General features: G+C 51.3%; 1 protein-coding gene across 1 annotated transcript; it reads left to right on the top strand.

Annotated features, from left to right (window-relative positions):
* The first annotated feature begins 5,031 nt into the window (after positions 1–5,031).
* On the top strand, positions 5,032–25,915 carry SENP5 (SUMO specific peptidase 5). Its single transcript, XM_074153327.1, has 10 exons — positions 5,032–5,130; positions 11,158–12,725; positions 16,001–16,106; positions 16,252–16,399; positions 17,001–17,048; positions 18,941–19,018; positions 21,536–21,673; positions 23,225–23,308; positions 24,659–24,709; positions 24,801–25,915. Exons 2-10 carry the CDS (start codon positions 11,780–11,782, stop codon positions 24,909–24,911), a joined length of 1,710 nt encoding a protein of 569 aa, XP_074009428.1. The 5' UTR covers positions 5,032–5,130; positions 11,158–11,779; the 3' UTR covers positions 24,912–25,915.
* Positions 25,916–26,138: the final 223 nt, after the last annotated feature.

Here is a 26,138-nt window from a genome sequence, read left to right as displayed (position 1 = left end):
CCTGTCTGTACGTACGGACTGCCCGGGGAGGACAGACAGGGGGAAAAGGAAGAAGGTGCTGCTTGAAATACCTGAGTGTGTTTGCCTTGACAGACCCACGGGAGCAAAATGGTTGAGAACTTCTGAATAATGATAAAAGGGAGAGGAACCTGCTCTTTAAGAACCTCAAACAACTACAGAGTGGGTGTGACGCCAAAAGTCAGCTTGTGCAGGTGAGTGCTGGGGAGGGGTATCCACATTAAATCCAGAGACAGCCCCAGGCTGGGGAGGGAACATGAATATATTTGAGGATATACGTGCAGCTCTGGTGCTGCAACGGCTGCAGCGATGTCCTGCTCCACAAGGGGGTTGGTAATTACTGTAATTGGTATCATTTGGGGAAGCTGATAATCAAATCTCTGCTTCAGGAGGTTTTTACCTCTTTTCTCTCAAGTTCCAAGTATTGCAGTGACAGCTTTGACCCGCTTCTAATTTGTTCCTTATTCCGTTTCACGCTTTTGTTTCGGATGGAGCAGCCCCTCACAGTCTGATACGAGCGAAAGGCAACACCGCGTCGCAGAGAGTCCCCGTTTGGCTGCCCAGCAAAAGCCAAGGTGTCCCGGTGGGATGCTGGGCAGGGGGCACCCGCCTTCCAGCCCCTGCCCCAACGCCTCGCTCCTGGGGAGAACACACCCAGCACGTGGATGAAGAGAGAGCCCTGGCTGTGGGCTGGGAGAGGGGAGACCGGATTTATCCCTTCCGTAACAGCGTTTGGACCGGCATCGTTTGTGCATGTTTAAGGGCTGCTGCCCACCACAAAAGCAGCGACTGGACACACTGATTCTGAGACGGTGGCGACAGGTACATTCTTGCTGGCGGGTAACTGGGTTCCTGCCTACCCTTCCAGCCTTGGCCACTTCAGCCTGCCCCCACCTCCAGTGGCCCCTGGGCAACTCCAGAGGAAAACTGCTGAGTATTGCGGTTTAGGGTTGGGTTTTGATTTATTTTTTTTTTTTCCCACGTGAATAAATTCAAGCATTCTGTTTCCAGCGAGCTTCACCGGGAGTAGCACCGACACTCCTGGAGGGACAGGGGAAGGGAAGAGGGATACAGGAGTGAAAAAGAGTGACTGGAGGCAAGAAACGTCCCCAGCTGGTTCCCCTGCCTAAATAGACATGTGAGATTGTACCTACAACTGGTTTAAAATAACATAGCAGCCCTGAGGAGCTGCAGAGGGTAGTCACCCCAGTGTTTCCTGGGTTTCACAAGCGGGCTCTGCAGCCTGTGCTGGTACGTGGTACATCGGTACCGTGAGACACCTGGAAGAACAAGTTTAACTACAGCCTGTCCGTGCTCCCGGTGAGCTCTGCTCCGTGCAGACAGGCAGCAGACTGTAATTATGGACTAGCCAAGTCCGTAGCTAAACACTGCATCAGGGGTGCCCTTCTTCCACTGTCCCTCTTACAGTTACATCTGGGGCCCGTTGGCTTCAACCTGCTAGTCTGACTCACATGCCCAGTGGCCGGCGAACACAAGTATTTTCTGCCCTTTGGCTGGGCTAGAGAGGAGCCAGCCTCCAGCCGGCGAGTGCCGGTGGCCACCGCGGGGCAAAGCCTGTCCTGAAATGCCAGGCACGGGGAGGTTCACGCCAGGAGATTGTGGTGGAGCTCAATGCTGATGTTCATGCACATCACCCTCAATCGCTGAGCCTCCTCTCTCCCCCAGGAAAATCAGCCTTCCCGCTGAAATCCTTGTCGATGCTGTAATTACGGAAGTGCAGATGTTTCTAATGCAGTTGAGTACGTGTGCGAGTAGCAGTGGTTTTGTACTTTAAAAGCCCTGCCTGTGTTTGTGTCATTGGGTTATAATCACAGAGGAGGAACCGAAAACCTTGCCCTGCAGTGACGGAAATGTGGAGGTGCCCTCTCCCCACCTCTGCCCGGCGCCGCCTGGGGTGAAGGGTGCAGACCCCGGGGCACACCCCAAACAAGCCAGGAGGAGTCGGCTTTAAAACGCTGTGGGTTGCTGGGGTTTTTTTTTAAAATCAGGGCACTTTGCAGACCCAGCTCAGAGTTTGCTGCATCCATTACATTGCCAGCCCTCGAGCAGCTGGGAAACTGGCAACCTCTGAGAAGTTTGTGCCCACCTCCAGGGCTGCAGCGATACAAGGCTTAATCTTTATCACGTCCGTTGAATTTGAGGTTTGAATTTGAGAAGAAATGCCCCTCTGGTTCTGGTCTGGGGCTGGAAGCGCAGCGGCAGGGCTGGGTAGTGGGGGTGTCTGGGGTGTCTCTGCTGCGTTGCTGCCTCCTGCCCACCCCTCGCACTGCTGGGCTGCAGGGATTGACCTCACGAGTGTCCTGTGGCCTGGAGAAACCTCAAACGTGGCCAAAGAGTGGCCATGCTCCAGTGTCTGTAGCTGCGTTTGGGTTAGAGTTCGCCTGCTGAGAATGTACCTTTTTAAAAGCTTTTTTACTTTGTTGTGATTTATTTACTGACAAGTACGTACAGATCTTTCTGCCAGCGTCGCCTTTACATCCCAACCTGAAGCTGTGTGAAGGAACGTGCAAGCTCTTTGGAGCAGTCCTTCATTTTACTCCTATTCAGAAGTGGAAAAATAGGCAGGGACAACAGAGGATAAATTTAATTTTCCTTCTTAGACCCTGCCAGTCTGAATAATCTTTTGCCGAGTTTCCTGATGTGGCTATTCGCATTCTTTCCTGAGTTCAGGCTGGCTGTTGGCGGCCTCCAAACAAAACACGGTTCTGTGAAGATTTACCTTGGCCCCCAAACTGCCTCGGCTCGTGCTCCGCGTCCTCCCCCAGCACCTGCCTCCTCTGCAACCCGGGCTGCCCAGACTAACGGGATGGCTGCTGTAGCTCGAGATGGAGGAGATTTAGTCCCGGTGTTTGCGTGAGCCATCAACAAAGCCAGGAAACTGCCTTTACCGAGCATTCAAGAGCCCTTTTATTCTGAAGGAATCAATTCCAGGCTTCTGTGGACTGCAGTGAAGGCAGCCATCGGTAAAACACTGAGGCTGCAAGTTTGGCCACAAAAATGTTACAGTTCTGCAGTTGGTATTCAGCCCTTTCTGTCCGCCCTGCCAAGCCTGGCCTTTATTTATTTATTAATTAATTATTTTTCACAAGTCTCATGTCTTTCCTGCATTCCATAAAGCCTCAGTGTTTACACATCATCTGAGCACCCAGCCCCTGGTGTTTAAAGCTCTGCTCCTCTGCCGGGAGGAAGCCCCAGCCTGCCATCGGGCTGATCCTCGCAGGCAGAACCAGGGGGCTCCTAAAACCCCACATTTGAGAAGTCAGACCATGATTTTTTTAAGAGGATCTCAAGAACCTAGGCTCCCATTTATGTCTCTCCAGTATCTCACGTAGTCAGTGCTAACGACGGCCCGGGTCGGGCCACGGTTTGGGAGCAGAGACGCTGTTACACACCGACGGGCTGGGGCAGGAACCCTCCTTCCATTTATTATATCCCTGTTTTAGCTTCCCAGCCTGAGCATTGCCCTCTTTACTGTGTTTCATAAAGGCCAGAGGACTCATCCCACTGCTCTCCAACGGCGCAGCCCGTCTCTGGACGGATTTAAAGCACAAACAGTTGCTGCGGAAAGCGCTGTATTTAACGAGGGAGCCGGGCTGGACTTTTTTCAAACAGACACATAAAAGCCAGCAACTCGCAGTCTGGCACCAGCTTTGCCGTTTTGTTGGTTGCATCACCCCATTGTCTTCCCTACCCCTTTTTTTATTTCTTTGTTACAGCACTGCACAACCCCGTGGCCTGGATGCTGCGGCTCCTGGAGGGATGCACAGCACCACGGACACTGCGCCAGGGAGACAGCTCCAACGGAAACAACGCATCGTGGCTGTGTCCCAATCCTCCCTGCTTCGTTGACTTTTTATTTGGAGAAACACCTTTAGCCTCTCCTCACAGGGGCTCCCCCCATGAGAGGAATGACAGAACGGTGGGGGTAGGCAAGGACCTCTGGAGATCACCCAGTCCAACCCCCTGCCAGAGCAGGTCACACAGGAACGTGTCCAGGTGGGGTTTGAATGTCTCCAGAGGAGACCCCATGCTTTCCCTGGGCAGCCTCTTCCAGGGCTCTGCCACCCTCAAAGAATCACAGAATGGTTGGAGTTGGAAGGGACCTTAAAGAACATCCAGTTCCAACCCCCCTGCCCTGGGCAGGGACGCCTCCACTAGAGCGGGTTGCTCCAAGCCCCATCCAGCCTGGCCTTGAACCCCGCCAGGGATGGGGCAGCCACAGCTTCCCTGGGCAACCTGTTCCAGTGCCTCACCACCCTCACAGGAAAGAATTTCCTCCTAATGTCTAGTCTGAATCTCCCCTCTTCCAATTTAAAACCGTTACCCCTTGTCCTGTCGCTACATTTCCTGACAGAGAGTCCCTCTCCGGCTCTCCTGTAGCTCCCTTCAGATATTGGAAGGCTGCTCTGAGGTCTCCCCGGAGCCTTCTCTTCTCCAGGCTGAACAACCCCAGCTCTCTCAGCCTATCAAGAAGTTTTTCCTCATGTTGAGACGGAATTTCCCGTGTTCCAGTTTGTGCCCATTGCCCCTTGTCCTGTCCCCGGGCACCACTGGGAAGAGCCTGGCCCCGTCCTCTTGCCCCCCGCCCTGCAGATATCGACGAGGTCTCCTCCGTCTGCTCTTCTCCAGGTCCCTCAGCCCGGGCTCGGCAGAGGGACGCTCCAGCCCCTCATCGCCTCCGCAGCCTCCGCTCAGCGCAACCTCCCTCCCCGCCGCCCACCCAGGAGAACGCCGGGCTTTGCCCGCGCTCCCCGTTTTCCCGCTGGCGTTAACCGGGCCGGGATCTCCCTCCCCGGGGCGAGGCGGCGATGTTCACCGGCCCCGAACGGCCGCCGCGGCCTCGCAAGGCCCGGCCCGGCCCCCGCTCCCCGGGGCGGCCCTGCGGGGCACCGGGCGGGCCGGGGAGCGGTCACCGGGCGGTGCAGGGAGCGCAGGCCCGTCCCCGCAGCCCGGCCGGGCGCAGGCGCGCTGCCCCGCCGGCCGCTGCCCCCCGCCCCGTCGCAGGGCTGACGCGGCGGCGCCGGCGCAGCGCCATCAGGGCCCGGCGTGCGGCGGCGGCCGGGATGAGGCGGGCGGCGCCGGCGGGCGGAGGTGAGGCGGGGGGCGGCGGGCCCGGCCCGGCCCGGCCCGTGCTCGGCCCCGGGGAGCGGGAGGCAGCGCCCGCCCGGGGCTTCTCTCGCCCGGCTTCGGCCCGTCGCCGGGGCCGCCGCGGGCCGCTGTGCTGCCTCCGGGCCCTCCCCGCGGCCCGGCCCGGCCCGCCCCGGGGGGCGCTGGTTGGCGGCCCCGGGCCTTGTGGCGGGGGTTCGGCTGGGCCGGCGGGACCCGGGAGCGCGGGGGGTCCCGGGGCGGTGCGGAGCCGCTCGGTGCCGGTCTCTCCCGGGGAGCTGGGGCGGACTCTCCGCCGCTACGGGACGGGGAGAGCCGGGGCGGCCGCGGGAAGGGGTTCTCAGCTCTTGCGAGATATATTATCTCTTTTTTCCCCCGCTGCTGGGCTCTCGAGCCCACCGCTCAGCCCCCGAGTGGTCCCGCAGAGCGGCTCCCGGCCCTTTCTGCTGTGTAAGGGCAGCGCTATCTGCATGGGTGCCCTTTCCCCCCCCTCCCCGAGCCCTTCCCGGCGGGGCCGGGGGCTCGGCGGGGGCGGCTGCCGCGGGCGGGTGCCGGGCTGGGGCAAGAGCCGCGTCCCCCGGCCGGGGATGGGTCCCGCCGACGCTCTCTCCCCGCAGCCGTCGCCAGCCGCGGCTTGTTCTGGCCCGGGCTTCCAGCTCCGGGACCCCCTTTGCTTATCGCCTCACCCCTGTGCGTGCCGCTGACACGAGTACAGAAGTCATCTTCTTTCAGAGCTGCAGGAATACGTGTTTAATGCTTGTGAAAATACACCGTTTCTCAAGGAAAGCCTGTAGACAACATCGGGGAGACACGTGCAAGGACCCCGACTGAGCCTTCGGTTTCTGTTCCCTCCGCGGGGCTTGGACAGCAAAGTTTCGTAGACTTTGTTTCCTCTTTTACTTCCATGGTCCTGCCTTGCAGAGGTATTCAGGAGGGAAGGAACAAAGCTTGAGTGATATTTCATTAAAGCCAATGGAAAGCCTGCAGATTAAAAGTGATTTATGTCCTTATACCGTGCTTCTACAAAAGGAACTTTGGGTTCTTTAATCTAGAAATTTTTCATCACTCTGATGTGTGACAATATTTCTCCTAAATGCTATTTTATCTGATATACGTATCTCCACTCATCTAGTTTAGCCTAGGGGAGGATGTTTCCGTAAGTAAATTATAACCATCTTGCCAGAAATAAATTCAGGAGCTGTGTAGGCAAGGAGGTGAGGCTGGGGGTGGGTTCCCAAAAGCAGGAGTTGGGAGAAGGGACGGGACCCGAGTGCCTGCGGGAGTTGAAGCCTCGCGGTGCGGTCACGGAGGTTGTCAGCTCCGTGCCCTGCTGGGCTCCCCCGAGTCGGTGACTTTGGACTTTGGCCATTTCTGTAAGGTCTTGTGCTAATACGTTACGTTTTGCCAACGTGCGTTTCCCTCGGGCTCGTTTCACCTCTGGGGCAAAGCGTTTGGTTATCGGGTCACAGCACTGTGCTGGGTGGCTCAGAAGAGGGAAGAGGAGCCGGTTCCCGGTGCCGGCACCCAGCATTACTTCTGCGTGTGCTGATTGAGTCGTTTAAGACTTCCTGACCTTATCCTGGCCAGGCGGGGTTTGAGAGAGACACCCTTCCCCAGCTTCCCCTTTCTCCTTCCAATTTTGGATTCTGGCTGGGGGAGGAAGGGGGGGCATTTTCCTGCGCAGCACATCCCTGGTCTGCTGGGAGGTGTCCCTGCCCGGGGCAGGGGGTTGGAACTGGATGATCTTTAAGGTCCCTTCCAGCCCAAAGCATTCCGTGATCCCGCTCTCTCTGTCCTGCCTGTCTCCTGCCTCCCAGATCTCAACTGGGAAAGGCCAGAATCGCCCAGTGAGAACCACGGCCTCCCGTGGGAGCGGGATGTGCGGGACTCACTGTGCCTGCACGATGCCCTGCTCCCAGGCCTGTTTGCTTTATTTACCTTCCTTTATTTACCAAAACAAGCCGCTTTTACAGCAGTAGCGGAGTGGCACTACTGGAATTTCAGTTGCAGAGCAGCACTGTTAGGATCCGGGCAGGCTGGGGAAGGAACCCAGGAGTTACCCCGTGAGCTGGGTTTGGGTTATCCCCTGAGGGTGTCTCTGGACCTGCTGCCCGCCCGGTGGTGGCCCTGGGGGGGTTCGTGCTGATGGAAGCAGGATGGAGCCATGGATTTTTTCCGCCGCTCGTCTGCGGACAGAAGGTTCCTGGGGCCAGACACTTGGGATGTCAGCTGGGAACCCCCAGCCACAGTCCTGTTGGAGCGTGGGCTGGAACCGCCTTTCCCATTTCTGTGCTCCTCCTCATAAACCTGGGCTTGCTAACCCTGCCAAAAATAAATAGGACTGCCAAGGATTAATTAGTGGTTAAGCTGTAACAGGCTTAAAACTGGTGGAAGATGCAAATGGGTAGCGTCTTTTCCAGTGCTTAATTTCACTGAAGGTGGCGTGAGCTGCGGACATGTAAGTTGCAAATGGAAGGAGCTGCTAATTGCTGTAAGGAAAATATAGCGTGTGTCTGCCCTGAATGTGTTACTCGGTGAAGGATGAAGGGCCTCGCCTTCCTCCCTCCCTCCTGCGTAGGTGTTCTGTGAATTTTAGGCCAGCTTCACGTGGAGCTGCCACGAAGTCCTGCTTTGCTCGTGCCTTACCAGAGCCCTGGGGATACGTCTCTGCTCGGAAAACTGAGCCGCTCCCAAAGACGTCTCTAAAAGCTTAGAGTACAAAGCAAATTGATAACCGGAATCTGGTCCTCTGTGTCCAGTGCAAAAGAGATGGTGCCTTTTAATATCTAATCATTTGCAGGTGGTGTCTCCAACAAGGGGCGAGGACTGAGGACAGTGAATTCCTTTCCCTTCTGGTCTCTGGGAGGTGTAGATCCCTCTTGGGCTTTCCTGGGCTGAAGGTTTTGCGGGTGTAGGTCTGGGCAGCGTCCCTGAGCCGCGGGGACACGGCTTACACCAACACACGGGGCAAAGACCTGCCTTTCTCTTCAGGTTCCCGAACTTGGGGAGGTGGTGGCTTTAGTTTTGGCCTTAGGTTGCTCACTGCAGTTCCTTTTCCAGCAGCGCACTCCTAAGCTGTCCCTTCGCCTCGCTGAGGGCTGTTGCCAAGTAAAACCAGTCACACTCTCGCAGCGCTGATGGAAAATAAGTTCTTCAAGCAGCACCTTTATTTAAATATTTGCGTATGGATTATCTTTTGTCACTCTGAGTAATGCCGCTATTAGAAAAGTGAACTGTTTCAGCTCCCAGGACCGGGATTAACTCCTCCTCGGAGGCCTTTGCTTTAAGAGGGATCCGGACTCAAAATTGATTATGTTTGAAAAGGGAGAGAGGAGAGCAGGAAAGGTTTGTGTGGATTAAATGGCTTAGTCAGACTTTCTTCCAGTTTTAAGGAGAAACTTTTTGTACAGAAAAAACTTTGGATGTGGAGAAATTGGTGTGTGCATCACGCACAAACACAAAGTATTTTTTAATCCTGTAAGTTATCACGTGAAGTGGTTTTTTAATGATCTAAGTTAAAAATGAAGCAGGAGAGCAGGTGGGGAGAATAGCTTTCCCAAAGTCTTCCTTTGTTGCAGCTGAAGAAGCTGGATTTGGTGACACTAACGAGCAAACGAGCTGTTTGGGTTGCTGTTGCAATTGATTGCCTGGAGACTGTGGCTCCACTCTTCTCTCCCAGTTCAGGTTGGCCTCGGGTTCTTTTTGTTGTCAGGGTTTATCTTTGCTGGGATCTAGTTCTGTGTTTTCCCCCTGTGAGTGTTAGTTTGGTGAAACACCGGCTGCTGTGGGCGTTTTGGCTCCTGCCGGAGCCGGGGCTGTTCGTAGCCCGCTGCGGGGCTGGGGCGATGTGCCCGGGGAGGGGGTGCTCCTGGTGGGACTGTGCTGGAGACAGTGCCGTGGGCTGAGAAACCCACAACGATTTATTGTCGTGTAGACAATTATTCTCTCACCCGATGACCCCTCCCCACCCGGGAAAGGGAATCGGGGGGAAAACAAGGAAGCCCGAGGGTTGAAATATAAGTAGATTTAATAGAATAAGACTAAATAGTCAACACTAATAATCCTAAAGAACCAATATTGATTCTGATACCAATATAAAATTCACCAGGACTGTCCCCAGCCCATTCCATCCCAGGAAGCTGTGCACCCCCATCAGGGATGGCCAGTGTGGGACCCTGCGAGCGCTGCGCCTTCAGGAGGGAGGGAAGGGCTCAGGGCTCCGGCACGGGGGCAAGGAGTTCTCTGGGTGGCAGCCATCAAGGAAGAGAGAGGGAGAACTCATCAAACTTCCTAATTTATATTGGATGTGATGTTCATGGTATGAAATAACCCTGTTGGCAGCTTGGGTGAAGAGCCCGGGTCTCGCTCCTCCTCACCCCCTAAAAGTGCAGTTTCCCCAGCATTAGAAGAGACGTCAGACCGGGACAGACAGCGAGGAGAGAAGCGATGACTCCACATCCTTCAGGAGCGTTCTCAAACCAGCAGGGATGGTGCAGAGTCACTGGGCAGGTACGGCCGAGGCTCTGGGAAGCGGAGGAGCCGATACCCTCATCCTGTGCCCTTCCTTGAGCCCTCCAGACTGGCCGTGTTGGCAGAAGCCCCTTGGATTCGTGGCTCCGTGGAGATGGCTGTGATTTTGCTGTCAGCTGTACCGTCCTGCACATCTTCTGTCAGTGCAGATCACCCTGTTCCTTCCTGGGCTGTGGGTGCTGAGCTCGGGGCTGTTTTCTGTGCGGTGGGAATGTCTTACCCGAGCACTAAATGTGACATTCTTCACCCTCTCTGCGTTTCTGCTCCCCTCCCACTCCTCCACCAAAGACAAAAAAAAGACACATCCTGTTTATGTCTAAGATGAGTAGAGTGAAAAGTGCAGAAGAGCTTTTCAAGTCAGACTTTAAATCCCTGCTTCTGCAGGTGGCCAGCATTCACATTTGCCTTTAAAGTCCGATTGTTAATGTCTTATTTCCATGTATAGGCTCCTTTATTTTCAGCTGGGTGATGCCTGTGTGTAACGCCTGGGGGGCTAAGGGAAAGTTTGTTATAGTAATCTGTAAGTCAGACGCAGTTGGACAGAGGAGGGGGGCAAAGCCACGTCTGGATGTGAGAAAAATACAAACTGTTGTAAAATACAGGATGTGGTGTGTGGTGCTTGGTGAGGCCGGTGCATGAAACGCCCAATGTTGTGTGTGCGGCTGGTGCCTTCCGCTTGGGGTTTGGGGTCCTTCTACCTTTAATATTTTTAGTTACATGGTGAAGATGATCAGATATTACTATGCAGGCTTTACACTCTTGTGTGCTCTCAGATATAAGCTTATTGCACAATTATGCAGATTTTTGGTGGGGAAAGGGATTTTTGAGGTGGTTACTGGTGTCCTGCATTGATACTTTGTCATTGCAAAGCTGGTGGAGCCTGGTGGTGGTGTCACAGGGAGCGAGCTGTAAATCTGGAGGAACCATTCGCAGGGTGAGCTGGTCACCCTCCAGCCAGGCAGAAAAATCAGCATTTCTGTGGCATCGCTGCTCCTTTAAGGGAAGGGTTGGTGTGAGCGTGTGAAGAGTTTCCAGATGGCATTTATTGCACAAGAAAAGCGCTTTGCACGGCGCTGGTGGAGCCGGGAACCTGCACACACTTGTTGACTAACTTGGGCTTCCAAGTTTTGTTTTCGCAAAGGCTTTTGGGGCGAGCTGGTTAACCCCGCTTCTCTGCAGCAGGGGTATGGAGGGAGTTTGACCTCAGGCTGGAGAGCCAGGAATTACGTACAGCAAGGGGGCTGGGTGGGGATTACCCAGGCATTGCCTTACCTCGAGGGAAGGCAAATGAAAGGAGCCCCTTTAGCCACCCAGCCATTGCAGCTACTGCTGCTGCTTCCTTCTGGGGCAAGCGAGAACATCCCGGGGAACACGGGGTTGTGTCTGGAGGATGGGTGGGATTGTAGATAGGAATGTGCCTCAGTGTTTTGCTATTACGTTACAGTCCAGTTAACTCTGAATTCCTTTCTCTTCTTCTTTCAGCTGTTTTTCAAGAGCATAATGCGGCAGAAAAATGAAAAACCACAGCAGACGTTTGCTTTGGAAAAGAAGTCAGTTGCTGGCCCAGTCTAGAAGATGGACGGCTGGATTTGGGGAGCCTGGGAAATCCTGCTTCCAACGGCAGTTTTTCCTAGCTAAGCAGACAAGACCGAGTGCTCGGCTAATTGTGAGCCCAAACCACAGCAGACTGTGCAGAGGAGTGCACTGCAGGAGGAGGGCACTTGGGCTCCGAGGCAGGTGGGCTCCGCGTGTGCCTGTAGATGCAGAATCCTATCAAAAACCTCCTGCTGAACCACGCAGCTTTCCTTACGGAGCTACCGAGAGCAAAAAGGTCCCGTTCCTGTCGCAAAGCCAAGCGCCCATCTGGAGAAGCGGCAAGAAAACTCAACAATGAATCCTTTCAGAGCCAGTACCCCCTGAATGAAGAGTTTGAAACTGTCGCTGTTCCTAATAGCATCTCTGGCACTATCCATTATGTCTCGGGGGGGACGCTGGAAGGTGCTGCCTTACCTGTAAAGAAAGGGGGTTTTGTGTATGGCGGGGGGGAGAGCAATAATGGTGAGGGCGACGCAATCCTAGTAGTTTTAAACAACTATCAAAGGAAATGCTGTTGCAAAGGGAGTGGAATGGAACTTGTGGCCCCTTGACAACTATAAAGAGGTCCAAATTTAACCATCATACTGTTAAAAAGAGAACTTTATTTATGATGCATAAGAAACTTTCTATGGTTAGGTTTCGGTATAGAATTATAAGATCCGCGGAACTTCGAGCAAGAGGCAAGACCTGCAAATTGAGAAAAATCAAGCCAAGGTGGGTGGAGAAAGTTACGAGGGACCATCAAGAGACGCTCCAGCGGGATTTCGAAAGTGGATTGTGTAATTGGCTTTCCTCCTGGAAATCTAAAAGCAGCCGTCTCTGGAGCCGATACAGCTTATCAGATATGAACAGTCGTACACCCAGATCTTTAGGTGAGGAGAAGGAAGTACGTGTGCCCGAGCTCTGCCGAACACGGGATGCCTTCCCATGTGCTGAGGAGCCAGGATCCGGAGGGCAGGATGGAGGTGTGGATGGTGTCCCACCAGAACCACCCGCTGGAACCTCTCTGGGGGCAGAGACCTTGCCCCAGGTGGAGACCAACGGGGCTCTGGCGGGGGATCACTGCTCTGACGCTGTCATCTCCACCACAGGGAAAGAAATTGCTGTTTCAGGTCAAGCTGCTGCAGAATCTCATGAGATTATGGGTGTAGATGGAATGGTACTGTCGCAATCCTCCTCGCAGGATTCTGACCTCAATGATAATTTTGCAAACGGACCTCTCTCCACGGAGCTGGCACAAAATGAGGACAGCTCTAGCCAAATGGAAGTGGAGGGCTCCTTAAACCTGGACGTTTTCAGCACAAAGCTGCTCGATCACCCTTACTGTAAAAGTCCCCTTGAGGAGCCTCCAGCAGAAAGCACAGGACTGAAACCGGGACCTCGGAAGGGAGGCAAAAGGACCAGTCCCAAATCTTCCCTGGTGGCTGACGAGCAATTGGCAGCGTGGCTTTGTGGTATTCCTTTTACATATCCCAGGGCTTCCAGGAATTCCAGAAAACTGTTGGGTGTATCCTGGGGTTCATGTGTTGCCCTAAATTCCTTTATTAAAAGGGTTTCTTGTTGTGAATTGCAAAGGGTGCACAGCAAACACTCGCTGAGAGGAGGAGGAACAAACCTCTGCTTCTCTGTCAAGCGGTTTGGGGGGTAGTGGAATGGTGCCTTCTGTTGTTTTAGAGAACACATTGTAAGTTAATTGGAATCTTTGTGGAAAATTGTTGATAGACATTTTAAATGTCTTTTATCAGGTGGTTTCAGAAGGTGATACGGAGTTAAAACTTCGAATTTTTTAAATGGTTGACAATTTTTACTCTCGGTTTCTGAAAATCCATACTGTTCCAATACTTCCTTCCAGCCTTACCCTTGCTTCTCTTGCTCTGTCTTAGACTGACACTAAGTCACTTCATGAGCCTCAGGTTTTGGTAGCCAGATATTGCTCATTGTCACTTCATTTTCTCTTTGATTGTTCATAAAGTAGGCTTTAGTGAATCTTGTTAGACAATACTTTTTATGAAGGCAGGACTAGTCTTAGCAAAGAGCTCAGCAAAAAGGCTTTGGGATTTTTTTACTCAGTGCTGAGCGTGCAGTATTTGATAGTCTCTCTAACGAGGAACGTGGTAAAAATAGTAATGGGTGTCTTATTTATGTCCAGCAGCACACTGTACCCGTGGTGAGGAGCGGTGAGCTAACATGATGGACACCTAGTGCTAATAATACAGGGTTCAGGGGGGTTCTTGTAACTGAAGTTTTCCTCTGGAGAAACTGCCCTCAGAGATTGCCCTGAACCCGGACCTGATGTTGAAGAGATTGTTTGAAGTTTGACATGCTCTGATGTTTCTGCCCGCCTTTTTGTCCCTCAGTTTTGCAATTGACTCTCTAAAGCAGAGTGTGAAGGAGTCACTGAACCTCAGAAGGTGGTTTAGCTTTCCATATCCACGAGGTAGTGTGGGATGTGTTCCTCTGACTACCTCTACCTCATCCAGTAGGGACCAGGTGCTGTGTGAGAAACGGAGAGAAGCTGTGGTACAACAGCGAACAGGCTGCTTCTGCAACGGAGTTTTAAAGTTTGTGCAGCAGAAAGAGAGATGTGATCCTTCTGTGACAGCCAGGAACCAAGACTGTACCAGGGTGGCAAAGGTTGAATTCTTGTGGTCTGGTAGGCAGTCATATTCTTGTTCGTGGGAGGCCTGAATTACTTAAAATAAAAAGACAGGTGGCAAATGCACTGAACTTTTCCACAGTTGACAGTTTTAAGAGAATTCTTACCCGGGTTCTGACTGGAAGTAGGTGAGACTGGTTGCCGCTTTCCGCAGAGCTGAGGGTCCCTCTCCGGGGATGGAAGCCAGGTCTGACCAGGGACATGCTCACACTGACGTACAGCGCTGCGGGGGTTTCTCAGCTAGAGAGCTGTAAAAAAGAGTTTTAATTTTGGTATAACTGTGTAGAGGAGCTCTTGCCTGTTTTGGGGTGTTGTTAACAATTAACTGCACCCTGAAAGGCGCTGCTGAGCCGGCAGGAGGTGCTGGGGTCGCTGCCCGAAGGAGATGTCCCGGGGTTTGAATTCTCTGCAGCAGCTGAACGTGGAAGTTAAGGGGCTGTAGTATTTAGTGCTTTCTGAGGTGCTGTGAGGTGTCAGACAGAGCTCCCTGGTAAATCCTGCTCGTGATGGGTGTCTGGTCTTGCACCAGGTCAGAACGTTGTATTCTCCTCCTGGAGTTACGCGGTTGCACCAGCCCAGGCGAGGTCAGTCCCGCCGGAGGTCCCTTGGAGCTCTGCTGCTCCGAGTTGCAGCGATGAGAATGGTCCTCCCTCTGTGTGCATGAAGAAAAAGCTTTTAAAATGTTACGTATTAGAAGAGAACAAGGTACGCTTACATCCCCACACATCTTCTGTCTAGACTTGTAGCCAGAGTGAGAAACATCCTCCCTCTTGCAGTCTACTGAGAGGTAAAGGATGGAAGTTGAGGCGAGTGTGGCAGGGTTGGGAGGAAGGCTCTCTTCCCAGGAAGAATTCTTCCTGGTCTGATCTCCCTCTTCAGTCCCCCTTCCTTCTGTCCTGCAGCCAGAGCTTCTTCTTGCTGGATCTTCACTGCTTTTCTTGTCTCTCTTTCTTTTGTTCTTGGTCTCTCTCCTTTCTCTTTTTATGTTCTTACTGCTGTTCTGGCACGTTTTTCTGCCAGGTGTTTCTCTCGCCTTGCTTCTTCCCATCCCAATCTTTGAAAGTTTCCAGGAAAAGCTGTTAAAGCTTTAGTAATCGGAGCACTGAACGCGCAGTGCCCTGGGCAGTGACACTGGCTGCTGTCACAGGCCGGGGAAGAGTCCCAGGGTTTGGGTCACTGCAGTTTCCCGGGGCTCTGAGCTCAGATCCACAGAAGACGTGGGATTTTTCTGCTGCCTTTGAAAACTCGTTTTGAGACAGCTGGACAACTGGGTCCTTTTTCTCCTATTCCCTAGCAAGTGTTGAAAGCCTGTTTTCCATTCTCTTTCGTTCTTGAAGTGGTTTTGGGTGCTTGGGTGGGATTTATGTCTCCACTGTTCCAGTTTTGTGGCAGATAAAAAAAATAATCAATTTCCTGGGTTTTTTAATTCCTCCAGCATCCATCTCCTCATTATTTCCTCCTTATATCTTTTGTTTCTGGTGCTGTGGTCTCCCAAGCGATGGCAGGCTGACACGGCCGTCCCTGGCACCTTAAATGCCATCCCTGGGGTAAACAGGTTGAAGCTGCTGAGGGTCTGCCTGGTGTCTCCCCCCTTTGCTGTGGTGGCAGCAGGAGACCCCCCGACGGCAGGTCTCTGCTGGCTTTGGGGACAGTGATTCTGCATTCCCTAAGGACAAGAGAGCAGGTTTGCAGTGGAAACCGCTGCAGAAATTGATGACTTTTCATGCTGCAGTAAAATTGTGTAAGATGCTAATTGAAATAAGCAGTGGGCTGGGTTCTCCTAGCGCCGGTATAATTAGTCCGGTGTAGATATCTACGTGTATGTGGGGAGAACGGGGTCTGATCTGTCCCTGTAAAACTGAGTGACCAGATTCCTGCTTTTTTATTTCGTCCTCCTTCCTCTGATTTTATTTAGTGTTGCCAATTTGAGCTGAGATTTCTGAAATCTGTCCTTGCCCTGGGGGGTGGGGTGTTGGTTGGGCACGGAGCGATGGATGCTCCTGCCCGGGAGAAACAGGGAACTCGGAGGGTTTCTCACCTGCTTGTACTTTGATTTCTCTGGTATATTTAAAGGATTCCTAGATGAAGTTATGAAGAAATATGGCAGTTTAGTTCCACTCTGTGAGAAGGATGTCATGGGAAGATTAAAAGAAGTCTTTAATGAAGATTTCTCCCATAGGTGTGTAGCAGTGTCCGGTTCTGGAGTTTGTAAAGGACAAATTGCTTGCTTTGCTCCTGCACGCTCCACCTCCAACACCCAACACGACTCTGGTTGATATGACCTTGACTGATTTTTCTTTTCTACCTTTTCAATCCCGTTTCAGAAAACCTTTTATCACCAGGGAAATCATGAAGTATCGGGAAAAACATCCAAAAACCTCCACTTGCAATTTCCGGGTCTTCTATAATAAGCACATGCTAGATATGGATGATTTAGCCACACTGGAAGGCCAGAACTGGCTCAATGACCAGGTCAGAGATGTTTGGTGTTTATGTGCTTCCTTAACCCCGTTTTTACCCCCTTTGTGTTGGGATGTCAGTTGTTCCCCTGCTGCATCCTGGTTTTACACGCGAGGGATAGGAGAAGTTGGGAGCAGCTTTCCAGTGGTTACAAGTCTGGGAGACGGGAGGTGTCACAACTAAACTGTTCCCTTTTGGAAGAAATGTTGAACTATTTTGAGAAAATAGTGGCTACCCGTATAGATTTTAGCATCTCCCTCCGTGCCCGAGCTGCAGCAGATGACAAGAACAGCAGAGTGTGAAGCATCAGACTGTGGCTCGTGGCCAAAAAGCCAGGGCGGCTGCAGTGCCCAGGGCACGCACCAGTAGCTGTAAATTGAATTAAAGTGCATTTCTGATGGTGGCAGGCTTCGAGCAGCCAGTTAGAGCCTCTCTGCGGGCCCACCACCATTAGTTCCAGGGTGCTGGTCCTTCAGAGTGCCGCCGGGATTGATTGCTCACCTCCTTAGCGCTGTTCTAAGTGTGAAGGGTCCCTGCGGTTTACAGGAGCGTGTGAATTTGAGTTTTACAAAACTTACTCTGTACCTATTCAAATATTTACTGGCTCTTACAGATAATTAACATGTATGGTGAACTCATAATGGATGCAGTCCCTGAAAAGGTGAGGGTTTTTGTTATTATGCAAATGTTACCTAATGAGAGATTGAGAGGGAGGGGTGAAACGTTGAGTACTGCAGATACAGACTGGAGGTTCAGCTCAGTGATGTTCTGGGTGGGCCCGTTACAATTTGTTGCTGTCCCCTCTCAAATTCTCTTCCTTTCCCGTGCTAAAATGCAGTTTTCAGTGCTGGTGCCCTCTGTTCCAGGAACTTACAGATTGGTTCTGCAGGGGCTCTCTGGCAGCCCGATGCTGTGAGGTTCCTGTAGAAGACGAATTCCCTGGTTTCACCCATCCCTTGGAGCTCTCAGAGCTTTGTGTCTCCAGCTGATCTGCTGCTGAAGGGCTTTACCCATCCCCTGCTTACCAGCCGGGTGTTTGAGCAGAGATTCCCCATGACGATGGGGTTCTGCTGGGATGCCAAACCCTGAGCGGTGGCAGCGGATCCAGGCCCGTCGCTGCTTCCACTGCCCCTCGCCCGCAGATTCCTGCCCGGGGAGCACGGATCCATGCAGAGCCACTTGCTGTCTCGGCAAGGCTCGCTCTGCGGGACTCTTTGGTTTGTGCATCCTCAACAGAACGCTTGCTGCTGCCAAATTGTTGGTGGCAGTTGATTTTTTTTTTTTCTTTTCTTTTTTTTTTTCAAGAAAACACCCCCCCCCTTGTGTGAGTGCACTTGCAGCAGTGGCAATTATAAAAAGCCATCTGTTTGCTAGCAGAGCTGAGCAATTTTCAGGTGAGACCACAAAGGAAGAACCAAACAAAGCCATTTTTAGATGAGCTCTGCAGAACGCAGCTCCTCACATCTTCGAGCCGGGGGGAGGGAGCGCGGTTGCTTTGATGGTTGTTGGTGGTGATTCCTCGTTAGTGTTCTCCCCGCTCCCCGAGCGGGGGCCGGGGTTGTGCCGGTGGAGGTTGTATCTCTTTGCTTGTCTCTGCTTTTTCTTCATCGTGCATAATTGAAATCCTCATGGGAGACTTTGCGCTGGTACCTCGGAACGCGGGTTTGAAGTTTGTTGGCGTGGCTAATGGGTGTTGGGCTGGTTTCAGATGCGGAATTTTCTAACTTTTTTTTTTTTTCAAGTAATAACTCAAGCCTTCTACCACCTCTACACTAGCAGAATTATTAAAAACAGATGTTGCAGATTTCCATTTGTATTAATCTGTTCCTGTAATTGCAAGAAGCTAAGCACAGGGAATAATAGTGTTAACCTGGAGCTCAATAATTTTTTTTCAACATAAGCCTACATTTTTTTGCAATAAATGTAGGTTTTTAGTTAGAAAATGGATGTGGTATAGCCTAAAAATCATTTTGAATAGCAGAACATTGGGTTTGTCTGGAGGTGGTCATAGCAGTTGAATACAAATGACTGTGTTGTTGGATTAAATCTCATAACTGTTTTGATCAATTTTTTATTTGGTGGTTTGGTTTTTTTTGAGTCTCAGCTTCCAGCAACTAAAGCCAGAAGTTTCTCCCTTCTCCACACACCACACCCCCCCCCCCCATTTTGCCAGTCCGGTGTTCTCTTCCTTAATCCCTGTAAAGATCAACCAAAACTGTAACTCCTTGTCCTGGTGGTTTTCACCCAAGTCCATCCCCAGGAAAAAATGAGATATGATATGCCTGGAGATAGAGAAGCGTAAATGGAAATGCTGCAGCAGCTCATGTTGTGTATCACAGGGAAATAAGGCTGGTTTTATTTGCTTGCTGGAGAGCAGCAGTAGTTCAGGCTTGGCAAAGCCTCTCTTTGTCCCTGCTGGGGTGCCGTTTCTAAACCTGCATTAAATAATGCCTCGTTACAAGTTGTTTTGTATAAATTATCCTGGGGGAAAGGCAATGACTTTGCATGAAGATTTCTGTGCTCATTCCTCCTCTCTCTTTTTTTTTTTTTTAGGTTCATTTCTTTAACAGCTTTTTCCACAGACAGCTGGTAACCAAAGGATATAACGGGGTGAAGCGATGGACTAAAAAGGTACCCTTCAGCTCCCTGTCTCGCTGCTCTGGTTCTCCTGGGCTGGACTGAGTCACTGACGTGGAACCGGGTCTTACAGCGTGTTACCGACAGAGAATGGGTTTGCAGAGGAGCCGCAGGAAGCGGAGGGAGGTCGATGGAGATAGTGGGTGGCACCACTGGAGTTAGTACGGTTGTCTTGTGAAAATGTTTTTCCGTGGCTTCGTCGGTGGCAGTGGGTTATCTCTGGGCGTACGTTCATGCTGATTTAGCTGCAAGAAGTGTCTCTTCCTGCTCCTGACAGTGCCAGGTACTGATCTACAGGGGAGCAGCCTTAATTCTGCTGCTTCTTTCGTCTCAAACTGGGATTCTTTGATAAAATCAAGTAGTTACTGCTGAGTAACACACACAGGTAGCAGAGAGCAGAAACTGGAGACCAATAGTTAATACTTGTTCTTGTGACAAGAACAGAATTCACCTTCCTTCCCAGAACACGTACCAGACCATGGGTTGTGGCATTTTCTGAAGTAGCTGATACCAAGAGCAGTGCTCTCTTTTGCTGTGAGCATTTGTCCTTTCTAATGTGGGGGATGAGGCAATACTAATCAAGGGCCACGTTTGAATGTATGATCTTTCTGCAGGAGCACTTAAATAGCACACATCTGTGAAATGCTAGAGATGAACTCATTATCCAAATATAAAATCTATTCATATAATTTATTAAAATCTCTTTAAAAGAGAGACTGAATATTGGTGCTTAATATTTCTAGATATATATATTTTTTTTATATATTCTTTTTCTCCAAGCAACCCAAGTTTTGCAGAAAACCCCCAAAGCGAAGGTAGATTCTGGAAGCAGCCCCTGTGTTGGTGGTGCTGCTGAGGAGGGACCAGAGGAGAGCAGGATGGTGGTTTGCACATTTACACCTAGACCCTGAAGGATCTCTAGAGCAGGGCTGAGAGCTAAGCAGGTTCTGTTGGAAGGATTTGACAGACAGCACGTTACAGGACATAGTAATTGAGGGGAACTTGTTCCTGCTTTTTAAACACACCAGAGGATTGTACCAGGTTTTATAACAGTTCTGTCCTGGGATAGAGGGGGCCAGAGCCTGGAAGGACGTGCTCTTCTGTCTTCGGCTGCAGAGGTTTCCAAGCTCTTCTTCGTGCCCGTCCCTTCTGGCCACTGGCTCGGGTCTGAGCTGCCTCTGCCCTGGCCTGCTGAACCCAGCCTGGGTTGCCACCATTCTTTCCGTACATCAGGTCTTAACTAAAGACCCTTAGAGCTCTTCGCCGCCTCTTTCCTCTCTTCTGCTGCCGGTTGTCACAGCTGCAGCAATCCCCCAGCGAGGGTGACACGAGGACCCTCGGGTCTGGCATGGCTCCGCTGCTGCTGGACACCACAGAAGGTGGAGTTATCTTTATGCTACTCCGGTTTTCCTTCCTGGGCTCAGCTCGCTGCCGGCTGACACTTCTTGGCTTGGAGTGATGTCTCTCGCTGCTGAGTGATGTCTCATCCCTCTGAGGGCAATGGGTCACTGAGCAGCCAGTGGGCTGGGACCTGGGCAGGAGACTGTTCCTGCAGGTGGGACCAGGGATTCTCAATGCTTGTGACAGTGACAGTCCTGCTGAGAGCAACTGCTGGGAATGCTCCAACCTTTTTGTGCCTTCAGCTTCCCACTGCTACTCAAAAAATGCACTTTTCTTTCCTACAATGGACCCGCCTTTACCAGTAGTGCAGCAATTATCTACTGCTCGAATTGCACACTGCTTAAAAAAAAAAAGCAGGATAGAAATCTTCCCACAGGATGAGTTCATTTAGTTCAGTCTATTTTTGCTTATTTCCTGGACCGTAGCACCAAAACCCCAGCAATTAGACAACCGTTTCAAGAGATGGTGGGAGAAGGAAAATCACGAAAGGCCCTGGCTTGACGGGCTTCCAAAGCAGGAGGGCTCATCTGCCGCACAGACCCCGGGGGAGCTGTACCCGGTCTCCTCCTCCTCTGCTTGGAGCCCTTCTCCCTCCTTCGTTCGCCTGCCACCGTGGGACATCTATGACATCTGCTGCAGAGCCGGGTTCCAGGATGGATGGTCCTGCTCCATCTGTACTCCTTCCCTGTCCCCGCTCCCCAAAGCACCGTGTCCTCCTCCTCTGCCTCCCTCCCACACGTGGCAGAGCCCGTGTCACGGCAGAGGGAGGCGCAAATTGAGGCTCAACTGTTACCGTCGTTAATTAAGAAATCCCCCTCGGATGCAGATGTTGAAGTGTAGTGGGAGCAGGCTTTTGCCACGAGTGCAGTTAGCGGTGACTAACTCTGGAACTGTGCAGTGCTGCTCAGCCGCCTCCTGGGCTGGAACTGTGTTTTTGTGCCTGCTGATAAGTTGTGTGTGAGAGAAACATGAGGAACGTGGTGGACAAGGGGAGGGTGAAGAAGAAGACTTCAGTCAGGGGGCGGAGAGGAGGCTTCGATACACCAGTCTCTTGCTTTGCCGTGTTGTGCCTGTGGAATTGTCTCTAACGTGTGTTGTTCTTCTTGCCAGGTGGACTTGTTCAAAAAGACTCTCTTGCTAATTCCTATTCACCTGGAAGTCCACTGGTCCCTCATTACTGTGAACATCCCCAATCGAGTTATTTCATTTTATGATTCCCAAGGCATTCACTTTAAGTTTTGTGTAGAGGTAAGTCACCGCCGTGTCGGCAAGGTTTGAACTGTTTTCTTACCCAAACCACCCCACCCCGCTTTTTTGTTCAGCCTTAAACTCTAAATGCTGCCACGTCCGAGACGGGCATCGGCTGGTCCTGCTGAGGAGTCTGAAGCAGAGATCCCCGAGGGTGACACCAGAGCGGGGAGCTGAGGTCAGATTGCCTGGTGCCTAATTAGCCCGGGGTGTAATTGGCACACCTTTTGTGGCTCCCTCCTCACTCCCACAGAGCAGGGGCTCGAAGCCAAGTGGCCAGAAGGAAAGTAGCCGTGGCTCTTTAACCTGCTGAGGGACTTGTGTTGAGGAAACGATGCCGTGGTGCTGCCCAGTGGGGTTTAGGTGTCACTGCCGTCACAGCGTGTCACCTTTTTCCTCTCTCCACATTGGCATGGGGTGGGCACCTCCAGTTATAACCCAGCAACCTTTCGAGGCTGCACCCTGAACACCAGAGTTAAATTATTGGTCTTCCCAGTAAAGAGCAGCCAGAATTTTTTTGCTGGGACTAGCAAATTGTAATGACCCTCTTACAAAAGCTAATTTTGTCAACTTAATTGCTTGCTTGATGCGGCAGCCCTCTACTTTTAACTGTGTGTAGTTGTTGGCTTACAGCAGAGTAGTAATTATTGTACCCAGGAGAGATCCAGCGAGGACTTCTGCATGAAGATACTCGTTTCCTGCTGGCATTTGCTGGGGCTGAGGATAATGTTTGTTCTGGGAGCGAGAGGCCTCGTGCTCTCCAACCTCTGAACGTGTAGCACAGACGAGGGGTCCCTCTCCCGCAGCCTGGCTAAGTGGCCTCTTCCATCCATCCCTCCGTCCATCCCTCCATCCACCCTGCTCCAGCCATGGCATTTGCACTTAAATGTCTCACAAACACCAGACCCTTTTACTCCTGCCCTTTGGAGGGGAAGGGGGGGGCATTACCCAAAACTCTGCTGTGATCCACCCACCGAGGTGAACGTTAGTTTAAACTGTGTTTAAACTGTGCTCTAAACCACCAGGCTGTTTACAGAGGAGGAGAAGGGTTTGCTTAACCCGAGACCAGAGGCTCATTTATCTTACTCCCTTCTCTTCGCTTGTGTCAGGCTGTTTTTTCCTGTGTCGCTAGAGCTCTCCCTGGAGACTGTTGGTTCCCCGCAGAACTCCCAGCGTTTTGTGGGGGGATTCGGGCAGGAAAATGCCATTGTGTCGAAGGGAAGGGTCTTGGTGTGGGCCAAGTGAGGCAGGAGAGGACGCATGCCGGGCTGACTGGGCTAGTCCTTAGTGTGTCAGTGTATGGTGGGGCTGCAGGGTGTTAATGATCCCCTTGATCGACCAGAATGAGCCTTGATAGTAGAAAGCACAGGACCCACCAGAGTTCATCTCCTGATCTCTGGACCTGAGCTCAGCTCCTAGTGCTTAATCCTCACCTGAAGTTCATCCTCGGTGTCCAAAGGATCCCAGCCAAGATGCCAGTGTCTCTCTGCTGTTCTTCAGCTGGTGAATAATATTGTTGCTTCCCCCCCACCTCCCCTTTCCTTTTTGAAGAACATTCGAAAGTATTTGCTGACTGAAGCAAAGGAGAAGAATCGCCCCGAGTTCCTTCAGGGTTGGCAGACTGCTGTGACAAAGGTAAGAGGCAGCGCTTCCCGCTCCGGGGTCTGACTCTGGGACATTTTAGGAGGCTGCTCCTAAACCCGTGTATCTGTACAAGGAGTGATTTGCTTTCTGCTGACCACATGGAGGGCAGTAGGAGCGACGGAGGTGGTTACACCTGGGAATTAGAGCTTTGATGATCATACAGCTCCCACCAGGTCTTTAATAATTGATGATCTGAGCCCAGTCTCCGGACAATTAAATATCCGTGCAGCAAAACCTGTGCCTGGTGCCCGTGTTGGTCAAGGGCTGAATGAGCTGGAGACTCAGCTTCCACACTTCTCCTGAAGGACCTGTTCTGAGCTCTGCCAAGGGATGGATTTGGTGAGGAACAGGCTGATGCTGCCGCCTGTATTTTGTATTTGCTGTGGATGGAGGGCTTTGGTCTCCAGGGCGCTTTGGGGCACATCACGTTTGATCACAAGTAAACAAAGTCTGGCAACAATAAAAGGGAATAACTCGTGTGTAGTGTAAATGAGGGAATATGTGCATGGTGTAGCCATCCCATAATAGCTCCAAAGCTATAAAGCAGGTCATTGCACACTAGACACGCTCCCAACAGCTCCCTCTTCACACAGGATTATTTTTAGATGCTGATATGAGGATGAAATTCTCCCTCTGCACTGGCACACGTGCTGTGCCGTCGGGGCTTGTCCCCTGGATCCTGTGGGGTGGGAACGCTGGGAGTCGAGGAAAAAAGAGTTACTTTTCCGGTGCCAGAGACATGGCAGCGCTTCTGAGTGGGACTTTTTACCTCCGCATACCAAAATTAAGCATGTTTAAAGAAATAACGAAGTTTGGAAGATACCAGTCTTCCCTCAGCCCCGTCGCCTGGCCCATGTGTCACCCTTCGTGGTCTTTGGGACCCTCTGGGGTGGCGGGGGGAGGAAAGCCCCCGCCAGCAGCGAGGATGCTGAGAGCAATCTCCTCTAGGCCTGTGGGGCTTGGCCAGGGTGGTTTGGTCCTGTGCAAAGCCGGTAATGCTGTGCAAACATTTATTGAAACTAATTGAGCAGCTGTCCTGTGTAGGTCACTAAAAGAAAACAAACTTGAAAGGAAGATGTGTAATTTATTTTCTGTCCTACGCTATATATTTTTTTGAAACGTTAGGTGTTACTCTAACGAGGTGTGGAGCGTCACCTTGCAAAAGCTGACACTTTGGGAATAAGCAATTCCAACCCCAGCTTCTCGTGCTGCGGAGAGGCTGGCTCTGAGAACCAGACACCTGAGCCTTGTGCCCAGGCTCCTGGTGGACTTGAGGCAGGACTTGGAGATTAAAAGGATAAGTAAAGATCTAACGTCTCTTCTTGTTTCTTTTCCCTATAGTGCATTCCACAACAGAAAAACGACAGTGACTGTGGGGTTTTTGTGCTCCAGGTAAGAGTACTGCTTTTTCAGACCAGGTGGCCTATATTGTTCATACACAAAACGTCCTTTTTTTTCAATCGAGCCTTTTCCTTTTCCTCAGTACTGCAAGTGCCTCGCCTTAGACCAGCCTTTTCAGTTCTCCCAGGAAGATATGCCCCGAGTGAGAAAAAGGATTTACAAGGAGCTGTGTGAACGCCAGTTAATAGACTAATAAAATGCAGCCAACCTAATTTCTCTGGCATTTCTGACGAGTTGCAGCTGGTGTTTGTGTACTTGAATTTCTGAAAACTTCCGTGAATTCTGAGTGATTCTCAGCTGAGTGGTGTGGCCACTGTTGTTACCTCAATTTTTTGACGAGCTCTTTAACTGGCAGAACATAGCAGAGCTGCCGTAAAATATTCCTTATGTCAGTTTGGTTCTCTTATGTTCTTTCCTGTATTTAATATTTATTATCTCAGCATGCATATAGGCAAAGCATGCAACTAAAACCATAAAGCTGTAGGTTTGGTGCACCTTTGAGATGTAGCTAGAAATGACAAATACAGGTGATTTTGTCTGGAAACATAAAGATGCATGATATGTTTTCTGATGCAATAATGCTTTGAATGTATCAAAAACAAAAAAAAAATCAATGCCATAAAAAGAACAGCTAGAACCTATTTGATAGTTCCATTGTCCCTGTTGTGGCTGTATAATAATGAATTACCACTTTTTAGGGTGGCTAAACTCATCTACAGATTTAATTTGTGGAGACCCCTTTTTTTAAGTGGATCGAGTTGCTAATAAAGTTTGTTCTGTTAACGTTTATCCAGCCGTCATCATCAGCCTGGCCCTAGAGATAAAAGGCAGCCTTTGCACAAATAAAGCTTCAGCACTTCTCTGTATAATGCAGAGTCCAGAGGTGTGCAGTGGGTCAGATGGATGGTGTGTTCCTCGGTGCTGCAGAAGGCTCCACGACGTGTGTATTAAGGAGAATTATAAAGCTGACCCTGCAGAGTCACAGCTTAGATCCTAAGATAAACTCCTTGGTTGTAACTGTTTAAATCTCAGCTGGTTTGGACTCATTTTCCAGTTCCACAACATGCAGTGAAATGTACCGTCCCGGCATCGCTCCCTTCGGCTCTGTCTCCACGTCCACTCCCTTCAAGCTTGTCGTGTTTAACCTCCCCTCGGCTTTGGCCTTTGTTCAAATATAAATTAACTCGTTTCTGCTGCATCTGCTGTGTGATTGTCTCGGGTATTCCCGGTTTTGTGGCACTGATGGGTCTGGTTGGGAATAACAGCGGTTGTGGTGGGTGCTGTACGCACCAGAAGACCGTGTCGTTCTGTATCGGAGGGCTGGGAGCCCAGCACTGGGCTATGCTGGGTTGTACTGGGCAGGGACAAGCGAGAGCAGTTGGGTTTGGAGACTTTTGGGGTTTTTTTGCCTTGATCTGTA

Source organism: Numenius arquata, chromosome 9, assembly GCF_964106895.1.
Source record: "Numenius arquata chromosome 9, bNumArq3.hap1.1, whole genome shotgun sequence".
Taxonomy (NCBI): domain Eukaryota; kingdom Metazoa; phylum Chordata; class Aves; order Charadriiformes; family Scolopacidae; genus Numenius; species Numenius arquata.
Note: the sequence above shows the minus strand (reverse complement) of the source record. Positions and strands in the feature narration are given on the sequence as shown.

Bases quoted from the DNA above. Each gene is read 5' to 3' on its own strand.
- SENP5 (XM_074153327.1), top strand. From the start codon at position 11,780: ATGCTGTTGCAAAGGGAGTGGAATGGAACTTGTGGCCCCTTGACAACT. The intron at 16,400-17,000 runs GTCAGAGATGTT...TGGCTCTTACAG, and splicing joins AGAACTGGCTCAATGACCAG to ATAATTAACATGTATGGTGA. The intron at 19,019-21,535 runs GTACCCTTCAGC...TCTTCTTGCCAG, and splicing joins TGAAGCGATGGACTAAAAAG to GTGGACTTGTTCAAAAAGAC.